Raw genomic sequence first — 13,820 nt, 5'->3', positions numbered from 1 at the left:
ATTAATAAGAGACTGCAAACTTAGAGCAGTATGTAAATTCTAGGGTTCAAACAAGTCTACCTTGGGGACTGGCATTGTGGTAGAGCGGGTCAAGCCCCCACTTGCAGCAACTGCATCCCATATGGGCTCTGGTTCGAGTATCGGCTGCTCTACTTCCCATCCAGTTCCCTGCTAATGTGCCTGGGATAGCAGAAGATGGCCCAAGTGTCTGGACCCCTGCACTCACGTGGGAGTCCCAGATGAAGCTACAGGCTTCTGACTTCAGTCTGGCCCAGCCCTGGCCATTGTAGCCATCTGGGGAGTGAATCAGTGGATGAAAGACCTCTCTCTCTCCTTTTCTTGGCCTTGGCCTTGGCCTCGGCCTCAGCCTCAGCCTCTGCCTCTCCCTCTCAGAACTCTCTTTCAAATAATTAAATTAATTTAAAAAAAAAGTATACTCGCCATGACCACCAAATCCATAAATATGAACCAAAACAATCATCTTTGTCATTTCCATCATATTCCAAGATGACAATATATTTAGCCTGTAGTGCATTTTATTTTATCAACAGTGTACATTTATTAACATTTACGATGATTGCAACTCAGAGAATAGGTAATTTAGGATTGAAAGTCAGTCTCTGGGACTTACTTACACTAAAGAAACAAAACTGCTTAGAAGCATTAACCCACATTATGGGAAGGCCTCATTTGGAATGACCAGACCAGAATGGAGTTAAAAGGGACTATTTTCTAAAAACAAAACAAAATTCACAGCCGGCAACGCGGCTCACTAGGCTAATCCTCCGCCTGCGGCGCCGGCACACCGGGTTCTAGTCCCAGTTGGGGCGCTGGATTCTGTCCCGGTTGCTCCTCTTCCAGTCCAGCTCTCTGCTGTGGCCCGGGAAGGCAGTGGAGGATGGCCCAAATGCTTGGGCCCTGCACCCGCGTGGGAGACCAGGAGGAAGTACCTGGCTCCTGGCTTCAGATCAGCGTGGCACTGGCCACAGCACGCTGGCCGTAGCGGCCACTTGAGGGGTGAACAAACGGAAAGAAGACCTTTCTCTCTGTCTCTCTCTCACTATCTAACTCTGCCTGTCAAAAAAGAAAAAAAATTTCAAGAAAAGGCACTGTAAACTGGAATCAGAGTAAGTTCCTGATGTTAATTTCTAAGCAAATTAACTGCTAAAATGATTCTAGAAAAAAATCAATTCGATCTTTGGTAAATTTAACTGTCTTCTTTATGACAGGCTTCAAGTGACCAGCTAAGTGTGGAAATACACATAGAATGACAGAACTTGAAATAACCCTTATGCTTATTTGGGGTGAAATACTCTTGATGCCCTCCAGAGAAAGTTCAGGTGTCTTAGAAACTGTGAATTCTACATAAATGGCCAAGTATTTTATCAACATCACGCAAGTTCAATGAGAACTGCAAACGCAATGGATGGAAACACAATTGATGTCAGTGATAATCCAATGTTGCTTTTCTTAAACAGAGTCTACTGCATTTTAAAAGATCCTGATATGGGGCCGGCGCCGCGGCTCAATAGGCTAATCCTCCGCCTAGCGGCGCCAGCACACCGGGTTCTAGTCCCGGTCGGGGCGCCGGATTCTGTCCCGGTTGCCCCTCTTCCAGGCCAGCCCTCTGCTGTGGCCAGGGAGTGCAGTGGAGGATGGCCCAGGTGCTTGGGCCCTGCACCCCATGGGAGACCAGGAAAAGCACCTGGCTCCTGGCTCCTGCCATCGGATCAGCACGGTGCGCCGGCCGCAGCGCGCCAGCCGCGGCGGCCATTGGAGGGTGAACCAACGGCAAAGGAAGACCTTTCTCTCTGTCTCTCTCTCTCACTGTCCACTCTGCCTGTCAAAAATAAAAAAAAAATAAAAAAAAAATAAAAAAAAATAAAAAAATAAAAGATCCTGATATGGCCAGAACTCATAGAAACTACAAAAGAATATGACTTTCTCTAGTAATTCCTACATACAGAACCTGCCATTGTACTGTATATACTAGAATCATTATTATTTTTTAAATGGCTCTGAGTAACACTTAACATTAGTAAGCAAGATACTTTTGAACTGACTTGAATATATTTTCCTATTTCGGCCGGTGCCATGGCTCACTAGGCTAATACTCCACCTTGCGGCGCTGGCACACCGGGTTCTACTCCCAGTCGGGGCACGAGATTCTGTCCCGGTTGCCCCTCTTCCAGGCCAGCTCTCTGCTGTGGACAGGGAGTGCAGTGGAGGATGGCCCAAGTGCTTGGGCCCTGCACCCCATGGGAGACCAGGGAAAGTACCTGGCTCCTGCCATTGGATCAGCGCGGTGCGCTGGCCGCAGAGCGCTGGCCACAGCGGCCATTGGAGGGTGAACCAACGGCAAAAGGAAGACCTTTCTCTCTGTCTCTCTCTCTCTCTCACTGTCCACTCTGCCTGTCTGCCTGTCAAAAAAAAAAAAAAAAAAACTTATAAAAAAATATATTTTCCTATTTCAAAACCCATAAATTTTTTTTTTTTTTTTTTTTTTGGACAGGCAGAGTTAGAGAGAGAGACAGAGAGAAAGGTCTTCCTTTTCCGTTGGTTCACCCCCCCAAATGGCCGCCACGGCCGTGCGCCAATCCAAAGCCAGAAGCCAGGTGCTTCCTCCTGGTCTCCCATGCGGGCGCAGGGTCCAAGCACTTGGGCCATCCTCCACTGCCTTCCCGAGCCACAGCAGAGAGCTGGACTGGAAGAGGAGCAACCGGAACAGAACCGGCGCCCCAACAGAGATAGAACCCAGAGTGCTGGCACCACAGACGAAGGATTAGCCTAGTGAGCCGTGGCATCGACTATCAAAACCCATAAATTTTTGTAATATAAGAATGATTGAGGTATAAAAAGCATTTATAGATTGCATATGTAATATTCTTGTTTGTGAAATAAGTAAAAGGTTCATATAATTAGCTCCCTCAACGGAGAAATGTTAGAAAATTTCTCCAAAGTCACATAGTAAATTAGAGACAGACATGGAACTAGAAACTAAATGTCCTGATTCATACAATAATGCTTTATTAGAAAATACAGTTAAAACTGTCCAAAAGTTTACAAACTTTTAAAAAACAAACACCAAGACAAATGTTTACAATAAGCCAAAGAGCAGTGAATTGTATATGCACATATGTACTTAATATATACTATAAATAACTTAAAATATTCCCCACCAAATACAAACTGTTTTGGGGAAAATGTAAATGGGTGAAAAGTGTTTACCTGTGCAGTTCAATTTGCAATAACTAAGATATGGAAATCAACCCAGATGTCCAACAGCTGAAGACTAGATAAAGAAATTATGGGATATGTACACTACGGAATACTACACAGCAGTTAAAAAGAATGAAATGCTGTTGTTTGCAACAAAATGGATGCAACTAGAAAACAATATACTTAATGAAATAAGTCAGTCCCAAAAGGACAAAATAATACTAACAGAGCACCTAAAAGGTGAATGGGAAGTGGACTCTCTGAGATCTTTGAGATGCAGTGACTTTGAACATTCCTTGTTTCGACTGTTGAGAGATATTTTTTTTTCATTGTATTTGTTGGACTCTACTTAGTATAGACTTAATTCTAGTGTGTATAAAGCTAACTGAAAATAGATCTTAGTAATAAATAAGAACGGGAATAGGAAAGGGAAGAAGAGTAGGAGTGAGGGTGTGAGGGCGGGTAGAATGGGAACAATCACTCTGCTCCTAAACTTGTATTTATGAAATGCATGAAGTTTTTATACCTTAAATAAAAGGTTTCTGGGAAAAAAAAGTCAACACTTCAAATTAAAAAAAGAGAGAAAAGAAAAAGTATTTCCCTGAACGTTTTCTAAACTTGCAAAAATTTCTTCAATGATTCATTTATGCCCTGAATTTACTTGGAAACTTTAAGGGTTCACACACTTAAAATGAACAGTATGGCAGGCCTCTGGTGTAGTGGTTTCTGTTGCCATTTAGAACACTCACACGGTTAAGTGCCAGACAGTCCATCTCCCATTCAGCTTACTGCTAATGTGCTTCCTTTGAGGAAGCAGATGATGGTGTAAGTATCTGAGCCCTTGATACCCACATAGGAGGCCCCAGGTGAAGCTCTAGTCTCCCGGCTTCTGCCTGGCCCAACCCTAACTAACATGAACATTTAAGGAGAGAACCAATAGATAAATATCGCTCTCTATCTTTATTTGCCTTTCATAGAAAATGAAAATAAGCAAACATTTATTTATAATCAGCAATAATTTCTGAAAAAAAAAACACATCCACAAGTTGTGGATAATTCCTACATAGTCTCTATGACTAGGATATCCAAGATATTTTGCAAATGAGTAAAGTTGAGAACCCCAACAAAACTCTTGTGTGCCTAGACTGTTGATACAGCATTAAGTAAACAAACTCCTTGACTAAGGTATGATTTCCATTCCCTTTACTGTACTGCCAACAAACATGGTAGTACTGGCTTTTTTTCCCAGCCAGCTAAGGAGTCATTTCTTCTGAGATCCCTCCTTCTGTCTCTCATCTAATAAAATTCAAAATATTTTCCACATCTACAAGAGAAATAAAAGGTAACAGGTAAGTTCTAACAACCCATGATGTTTCTAACTTGTTGATAGGGAATAATCGCAAGAAAACTGGCTAAGTTTAGAAATACCTGGTCACAGCCGGCGCCGTGGCTCAATAGGCTAATCCTCCACCTTGCGGCGCCGGCACACCGGGTTCTAGTCCCGGTCGGGGCGCCGGATTCTGTCCCGGTTGCCCCTCTTCCAGGCCAGCTCTCTGCTATGGCCAGGGAGTGCAGTGGAGGATGGCCCAGGTGCTTGGGCCCTGCACCCCATGGGAGACCAGGAAAAGCACCTGGATCCTGGCTCCTGCCTTCGGATCAGCACGGTGCGCCGGCTGCAGCGGCGGCCATTGGAGGGTGAACCAACGGCAAAAAGGAAGACCTTTCTCTCTCTGTCTCTCTCTCTCACTGTCCACTCTGCCTGTCAAAAATTAAAAAAAAAAAAAAAAAAAAGAAAGAAATACCTGGTCACACACCTTTACTTCATCAGTAACAAAATGTAACATGCTATATAATGCCAAGAAATTGCAAGTTAATATAAATTTAGTTAACTGTAAATTAAGTCACATTGGGGCCGGCGCTGTGGCTCAGTGGGTTAAACCCCCTGGCCTAAAGCGCCAGTATCCCATATGGGCGCTGGTTCGAGTCCAGCTGCTCCACTTCCAATCCAGCTCTCTGCTATGGCCTAGGAAAGCAGCAGAAGATGGCCCAAGTCCTTGGGCTCCTGCACCCGCATGGGAGACCTGGAAGAAGCTCCTGGTTCCAAAGCTTCAGATCGGCAGAGTTCCAGCCAATTGGGGAGTGAACCATCAGATGGAAGACCTCTCTGTCTCTCTCTGTCTCTCCTCTGTGTAACTCTAATAAATAAATCTTTAAAAAAAAAAATTAAGTCACATAAGAAAGTACAAAAGGAAATCATGTGCACAGCCACAGTTTGATTCTACCCTAGCCACAGCAACTACATTATCTGAAAGCCTAACACCTACTCTGAAATGCTGTTGTAGCAACCAATCAATGTGACAAAAATTTTCCTGAATCTGGAATAGGCAAAAAAGTAAACTTATAAACACAACCCTCTTTAGTATATGACTTACTATATTTTTTAATTAAAAAAACTCCCATGATAACACACCAAGAATAAAAATACATGTGATACCTGCATTTGCCTTCACTATTTCTTAACATCTCCAATCAAATCCATCACTATGTATTTTGGGGTGGTGGTCATTGTGGTCCAGCTGGTTAGAATGCTCACATTCCATAAGGGAGTGCCAGTCTGAGTCCCAGGCACTCTGTGCTTCTGCTGCAGCTTCCTGCTAATGCCTCTGAGCATGCAAGGCAGTGGCTGATAGCCCAAGTAGCTGAATTCCTACAACCCACTTGGGAGACCGGGACGGAGTTCCTGGCTCCTGGCTTTGACCTGACCCAGACCTGGCTGTTATGCCCATTTGGGGAGTAAACTACTAGACAGAAAATCTCTCACCCTGCTCCCTCCTTATCTCTCATTATAGCTCTGGCAACCAAACTGAATTTTGACTTAAACAAAAATGTTGGCATAGTAGTGCAGAGGCTTATGCCACCACCTGCAATGCCAGCATCCCATGAGTGTCCATTTGAGTCCTGGCTGCTGTTCTTCTGATCCTGCTCCCTGCTAACACTCCTAGGAAAAGAAGAAAGCCAGAGTGCTCAGGCCCCTGTCATCAACATTGTAGACCCAGATGGAGTTTCAGGCTCCTGGCTTCAGCCTGGACCAGCAATGACCACTGCAGCCATTTGGGGAAAGAACCAGCAGATGGAAGATCTATCTCTGTCTCTCTTTCTCTGTAATTCTGCCTTTCAAACAAATAAAATCTAATAAAAATAAATAAAAACAAGCATTTCAGAGTAAAACATTTTGGGGAACTTGAAAATAATTAAAAGGACCAGTGTTGTATCACAGCAAGGTGAGCTAAGTACCAGCTACTCCACTTCCAATCCAGCTTCCTGTTAATGTGCTTGGGAAAGGCAAGAGAACATGGCCCAAGTACTTGAGCCCTTGCTACCCACTAAGGAGACTAGGATGGAGTTCCTGACTCCAGGCTTCAGGCTGGCCCAGACCTGTCTTCATGAACCAGGAGATGGAAGATCTCTCTCTCTTTTTTTTTTTTAAAGACCTATTTATTTATTTGAAAGTCAGAGTTAGACAGAGGCAGAGAGAGAGAGAGAGAGAGAGAGAGAGAGAAGTCTTCCACCCGCTGGTTCACTCCCCAAATGGCTGCAACAGCTAGAGCTAGGCCAATCCGAAGCCAGGAGCCAGGAGCTTCTTTTGGGTCTCCCACACAGGGGTAGTGGCCTGAGCACTTGGGCCATCTTCTACTGCTTTTCGCAGGCCATAGTAAAGAGCTGGATCGGAAGTGGAGCAGCCGGGACTCAAACCAGTGCCCACATGTGATGCCAGCACTGCAGGCAGTGGCCTTACCTCTATGCCACAGCACCAGACCCATCTCTTTCACATAAATGAATAAATCTTTTAAAAAAGTAAAATAAAAAAATACAAAACTAAGTAACCCTAAGGTCAAAGTGGCTACCTTCTATTTATCACATAAAATATGTATTTAATACTTTAAAAAAATACCTCTACCAACAACAAAAACAATCTGCATGGACAATGATTTAAAAAAAAAAAAAACTGCAAGGCTGGCATTGTGCATTGTGGTGTAGCAGGTAAAATTACCGCCTGCAACTCCAACATCCCATCTGAGCATCAGTTTATACCTGGACTGCTCCACTTGTAACCCAGCTCCCTGCTAATGGCCTGGGGAAAGCAGCAGAAGATGGCGCAAGTGTGTGGGCCCCTGCTACTAACATGGGAGACCTGGATGAAGTTTCTAGCTTTGGCCTGGCCCAGTCCTGGTTGTTGTGGGCACTTGGGGAGTGAACCAGAAGATGGAAGATCGATCTCTCTCTCTCTCTCTCTCTCTCTGTAACTCTGGCTTTCAAAATAAACAAATCTTTAAAAAAGAAGCAGCGGCAGCAGCAACAGTAACAGCAGGTGTTCAAAATAAAAGGATAAGGTAATTTTTGTTTGTTTTACCTTAACATGAAGAACTTTGCAAATTTACAAACCTTGTCCTTCTTTCAACCTTCTCCACATATGGTCTATTTTAGTCTATTTTATCTTATGTCCTACCTTCACCACAAGGAATTTCCATCTTGGCACCCCAAAACTTAGCATTGTGAAAAATCAAGATACACATTTAAGAAGCCCATATTCTCCTACAACTCTTTCAAGTGCATCTTTCAAGTGCACTCCACTTCAACCAGATCACCACTCAGAAAACTGGGAAGCCCTTAGCATGTGCTTATTCATTCATTGCATACACCTGTGCACTGCTCACACATTTCTCTTCCTCAGAAAGCAAGTATCATTTCGGACATCAAAATTCCCCACGCTGCCTCCCTTACCCATCCTGCCTTTACAAGGCTGACACAGTGGACTGCAGCTAACTCTCTCTCTAGATGTTACCCCAAGAAACCAAACTAGCAGAAAGATGAGTTAACAAGGTTTCTCAGGAAGATCAGGAACTAGATCAACAACAGGGAAGTAGCTTACCACTGTCTCCCAACAGCCCCTACTTCATCATGCTTCAACACCTCCCAAACACATCTCTATAAAACACTCACTTTTTCCCTAAAGCAATCTGATTTATGAATCAAAGCTTTTCCTCTTTTCCACCATCTTTCAGGCAGAAAGCTCTAACCTCCAACAAGAGAGTAAGTAAAAAGCAGAAATGATGAGGGAGCAGGAAATGATCTCTCCCTTCCACCCCTTTCCCATACCCACTCTCCAAAGAGTCAGTTAAGGACATCTTTCTCTAATCCTCCAGTATTTTCTCTCCTCCCCCTAGGAGATGTTACAGGTACCAGCTATACTCTAGTTCACCACATAAATACTTTGCAATCCTATCTCCTTAAAATAATTATTATGGGGGCCAGCGCTGTGGCGTAGCGGGTAAAACACTGCTCCCTACAGTGCCAGAATCCTGTATGGGTGCAGGTTCAAGTTCCGGCTGCTCCACTTCCGCTCCAGCTCTGCTATGGTCTGGGAAAGCAGCAGAAGATGGCCCAAAGTCCTTGGGCCACTGCACTTGCACTGGAGACCCAGAGAAAGTTCCTGGCTCTTGGCTTCGGATAGGCGCAGCTCCAGCCGTTGCAGCCACCTGGGGAGTGAACTAGTGGATGGAAGATCTCTCTTTCTCTGCCTCTCTGTAACTCAAATAAATAAATAAATATTTAAAAAAATATATATTATAGGCCAGCACGCCGCGGCTCACTAGGCTAATCCTCCGCCTGAGGCACTGGCACACCGGGTTCTAGTCCCAGTTGGGGCGCCGGTTCTGTCCCAGTTGCTCCTCTTCCAGTCCAGCTCTCTGCTGTGGGCAGGGAGGGCAGTGGAGGATGGCCTAGGTCCTTGGGCCCTGCACCCGCATGGGAGACCAGGAGGAAGCACCTGGCTCCTGGCTTCAGATCGATGCAGTGCACTGGCCCCAGCGCGCCGGCTGTGGCAGCCACTTGGGGGGTGAACCAACGGAAAAAGGAAGACCTTTCTCTCTCCCTCTCTCTCTAACTCTGCCTGTCAAAAGAAATATATATATATATATATAAAAAAATAGAGGCAGGCATCTGGCGCACCTTGGGATACTTGCATTCCCTGTGCCTACATCCCATAATGGTGTGCCTGGATTTGAATCCCAGCTCTAACCCTGATTCCAGCTTCCTGCTAATGTGCACCCTGGGAAGCAGCAGGTGATGGCTCAAGGAGTTGGGTTCCTGCCACCCTTGCGGAAGACCCATAATGAGTTTGGGCTCCTGGCTTCAGCCTGACCCAGCCCTGGTTGTTGCAGGCATTTGTGGAGAGAACCAGTGAATCAGAGATCATTGTCTCTCTTTCACACGCACACAAAAAGTTGGTACTTCTACTATCCCTCACAAGCCCCCCAACGATATTTCTATGCCTGATACAATCCAACATATTTTGTACGGAGAGCTCTCTCCTTTCAGTTCACCAACAAGAATTCTATATCCAATTACCTTCAGTCATCCTCTCCACCTTTCAACAACATAGACAACCCTTCTTTCCGTTACCCCTTTTATTCCTCCAATACCTGTATCTAAAAAACCCCTAGACGCTATAGGTATACCCCTTTCAACCCCTCCACCAATAATAGCGCAATCAGCATACCCCTTTCAAACTTCAAATTTCCCAACCTCAAGTGGCAGGTACCTAAGAATCTTCAGTTCTCCTAACATTATCAACTCCTCCACAATACTTTAAAATCTCTTAAGATCCCGCCCTCATGTTATCAGCTCCCTCCAAATTTCTAGAACCCTTCAATGCCTACATATCCCTTTCAGTCACTCCAGAACATTTTTCAAATCCTTCAATATCCCTGAACCCTGGGAGCTCACCAAGAACCGCTCTACAGCCTCAGGTCCCTGCTATACATTTCCTGCCCCAATATTCTGAAAAGGCCTTTGATACTCTGCTTCTAGACCTTTTAGCCCCGGATTCATACTACCTGTAAGCCCTCGCTGTCCAACTACTCCCTTCAAGATCTCAAAATTCACATTTAAAAATCCCTCGATAGCTCTGGTATCTTCCTAAGTGCTCCAACAAGCACTATTTTCAAATTCCCTCATTCTCCCTGCTACCCCCTCTAGCACTCGAAAGGTATATTTAAAAAGCCCTCGCTGTCCTTGCCCCCAGTCCCACAACAACGCCGCCCGAACGCCCCCCGGCTCTCCCCGTCCCTCCCGCCCGGCGTCTCTCTCCCTCCCGGCGTCTCCCTCCCTCCCTCGCTCTCTCTCATCCCCCCCCCCCCCCACAATGGTGATAGTACTACAGAGAATACGTCGCCGGGACCTCCCGACTGCTGCCCTGCCACACTGCCCCCCCCAACACGCCGCTTCCCCTCCCCCCACGCCCCCGCGGCCCCCCAACGCCCACGTTCGCCGCCCCGGCCCACCCCAGCTCACTCACATCGGCTCCAGTAACTTGGCCAGCCAAGACTTGAGGGCATCCACATCCTCTATGAGCATGGTGCAGTGAGGGCGGGCTCGGCCGCCGCTCTTCTTCAGGCCTGCCGTGGGTCTCCGCTCGCCGCCTCCTCACACTCCCTTCACAGCTCCCGGTGCCCCAGCCCACCGGGCATCTCAAGAGACTTCAACCTACTCCCCCGGCCAGGGCCTAACAGGAACTAACCCAAGAGCCCTCACTCAACCTAGCCCGAAGCTGACAGAGGCGGGAGATAACAGCGAGTGGCGGGCGTAAGAGCCAATAGGAGGTAGAGGGCCGTGCGCGCAACACCAATGAAAAGGCTCGTTCGCCCCGCCGGCCGGTCGTACCCAGTTAGGTAGGAGGGATATAGCAAGGTAGGTGGAGAGCTTAAGCGAACTCCTGGTGCAAGATGGTATCTTGGAGAAGGTACGGAGCCTCTTAAAGGGGCCGCGGCGCCTTCTTTGAGCACGCCGCCGCCCGCCGCGGAATACCGGTCTCTGCTGCCGTGAGTGCCTGGGGGAACCCGGAGAGCCCCTCAGCCTGGTTCCTTCCTCTCATTTTTCCTGGAAACACACACTCGTGTCCCGAAATGACTCAGCTGTAGTAAATCTGCAACACAACGTGCGATGCATCCACGTTCGACACTTCGCACAGAATACAAAATCTTACTTTTTTTCTTACACACTCATTTTGACCGGCGCTCACGCTTGGATTTTTCGCTGCTGTCACGCAGAATGTTTCTGACAACCGTGCCTTGGAATCTGATACTCGTCGTTTTTAAAACGTGGCGCACGGATGGAAAAGGCTGAGGCCATTACAATTTTACTAGCATTCTCAATAAGCGCTCTGTTTAGGCAGGAAAACGATTCCAATTTTTTAAAAACTCTTTTCGTTGCATATCTAAAATTCATTGAGGGGGAGAATTTTAATGAGCATAAAATGTTTTTTTAAAAAAATAGTTAAAAGACATATTGCAATTATCGGAATAAGCAACTTAGTTTGTAGTAGATAAGAAATTTCCTATGGAGTTTCGAAACCACTGGCTTAGCAGTGGTGTTGGAATGTTTCTTGAATGAGAAATACTGAGCCCCTGCTATTTGCCAGCACCGGAGAAGGCACTAGGAGTCCAACAGTGATTAAGGAAACCGAATGGCTCCTTTTAGGAAGCTGAAGTTTATGAGGTTATGCACTGTAATAAAAACATTTTGGAAAATACCTGATGAGCAAACACCCCATATAAAAGAGTTGGATCAACCCAAAATGAGCAGATATACTACCATACAGTCGTACAGCAAGTGTAAGCAAACTTTTTGCTGTAAGTGGTCTATATAGCAAATATTTTCGGTTTTGTGGGCCTTGAAGTTTCTGAGACAACTACTCAATATGCAGTGTTGTGGCACGAAACTGGCCATGCACAATATGTAAACAAATGATTGTGCCTGCATTCCAATAACACTTACATGCACATTACGTGAAATTTTCAACTTTATATTACTTTCACATGTCATTAAATACCACTCTTTAAATTTTTTTCAGCCATTTAAAACTGTAAACGCCGAGCTGGGCTTCATACTGCAGTAGGTTAAGCCACCCTGGAGATCTTGGCGTCAGCAGCCCCATCTCAGAGCAGTGCCAGCTGGGGACCAGGCACCTTCACTTCCAGCCCAACTTCCTGCTAATGCACCCTGGGAGGCAGCACATGATCCCATAAGTGCTTGGGCACCTGCCACCCACGTGGGAGTCCTGGATGGAATCGTGTTCTCCTGGTTTCAGCCTGGCCTTGCTCTGACTGTTGTGGACATTTGGTGAGTGAACCAGCAGCTGGAAGAGAGCCCCTCTCTCTCTCTCTTTCTCTCCCTCCTTCTCTCTCTCTCTCTCTCTCTCTCTCTGTGTGTGTGATACTCTGCTTTCCAAGTACATGAAAATAAATAAATATTTTTTTAAATGTAAAAGCTGTTGTCATCTCACAGATGTACAAAAAACAGTGCCAGCAGGGGGTTTGGCTTGCTAGGTAGAGTCTGCAGGCTTCTCAACATAGAGTGACAGAAAGCAGAGAGCACTCAAAAATCCGCTAGTGAATGCTTGTCACTGACACCCTCTCAACTTTGCAGATGGGGATAAAATTCCAGAGAATGAAACCATGAAACTGTGGCAGGTCTATAGAAGGAGCAGAAGTAGTGCCCAGAGCTTCTGAAAGCAAACTCAGAGCTTTCTCAGATCCACCTGTTGCCTCTTCTCCCCTTTCTCTTCCTCCCTTCCTTCCTTTATGCTTATCCACATTTTCCCTCCCCTACTTTCCACAAAGAAGATGAAGTCACCCCAAGTAACAAAAATATAAAGTGAAATGTAAGAATGAATTGGCTGGAGGGCCAGCACCTGTGGTGCCAACATCCCATATGGGCAACCTCCTCTTCAATCCAGCTCCCTGCTTATGTGCCTGGGAATGCAGCAGAAGATGGCCCAAGCCCCTGGGCCCCTGCATCCATGTGGGAGAACTGGAAAAAGCTCCTGGTTCCTGGCTTCAGATTGGCTCAGCTCCAGCCATTGCTGTTATGTCCATCTGGGGAGTGAAACAGCAGATCAAAGATCTTTCTCTCTGTCTCTGCCTTCCTCTCTCTCTCTCTCTCTCTCTCTCTCTGTAACTTGGACTTTCAAATAAACAAATAAATCTTTAAAAAATATGAACTATGTGGTTCATTAAAAATTCATTCAACAAACATGTGTTGTCATGGTTTGAAGGGGATATAACTCCCAAACTCAGGCAGACATTTGAAGTTTAGAATCCAGAATCTTGTGTTAGTAGCACTAAGAGATTGGAAGCTTAATCCGATTATGGTATTTAGCAGATGGGCCTAGTAACAGGTCCTTACGTCACTGGACATGCCCTTGGAAAGTAGCTCTTCAGAGAAGGCTGGGTATAGAAGGCTGAGTCGGGTCTCACTGCCATCTCACTGCTTTCTGGCTCGCTGTGTGATTTTTTCCTGCACACGTGTTCCAACATTACCAGATGGCCAAACCAATGGTACCCATCCACTTGCCTTGTACACCTCCAAAACTATGAGCAAAAACAAATCTCTTTCTTCATCAGTAACTTGTCCTAGCTACCTCCTTGTAGTAACAAAAAGCTAACTAATACCTTTGTTGATCTCTGTCAGTCCTTGTTAGTCACTGTTTTTGGATGTGATTTTAAATAAATTTTCTTTCCTTGTTAAGGGGGATATTAAGG

At 45.7% G+C, this 13,820-nt stretch overlaps 1 protein-coding gene and 1 long non-coding RNA gene across 10 annotated transcripts in view; one reads left to right on the top strand and one right to left on the bottom strand.

Annotated features, from left to right (window-relative positions):
* The window catches only part of RBM27 (RNA binding motif protein 27), a 107,888-nt gene extending 97,036 nt beyond the window's left edge, over window positions 1-10,852 (bottom strand). For all 8 annotated transcript variants that reach the window (XM_008255173.4, XM_008255175.4, XM_008255174.4 and 5 more), the window contains exon 1: window positions 10,577-10,852. In XM_008255173.4, the coding sequence (XP_008253395.2) occupies window positions 10,577-10,635 (59 nt within the window). In that variant the 5' untranslated portion in view covers window positions 10,636-10,852. The remainder of the gene's footprint in view (window positions 1-10,576) is intronic.
* Window positions 10,853-10,973: 121 nt separating this feature from the next.
* LOC138850177 (uncharacterized) lies at window positions 10,974-13,273 on the top strand. 2 transcript variants are annotated; one of them, XR_011389788.1, is made up of 3 exons: window positions 10,974-11,099; window positions 12,131-12,399; window positions 13,016-13,273. It is a non-coding gene; the product is annotated as an uncharacterized lncRNA (long non-coding RNA). The 2 variants fall into 2 exon arrangements; XR_011389787.1 differs by having other exon boundaries at window positions 12,706-13,273.
* The last annotated feature ends 547 nt before the right edge of the window (window positions 13,274-13,820 follow it).

This window comes from Oryctolagus cuniculus, chromosome 6 (genome assembly GCF_964237555.1).
Source record: "Oryctolagus cuniculus chromosome 6, mOryCun1.1, whole genome shotgun sequence".
Taxonomy (NCBI): domain Eukaryota; kingdom Metazoa; phylum Chordata; class Mammalia; order Lagomorpha; family Leporidae; genus Oryctolagus; species Oryctolagus cuniculus.
The sequence above is the reverse complement of the archived record's forward strand: the minus strand, read 5'-3'. Positions and strand labels throughout refer to the sequence as shown.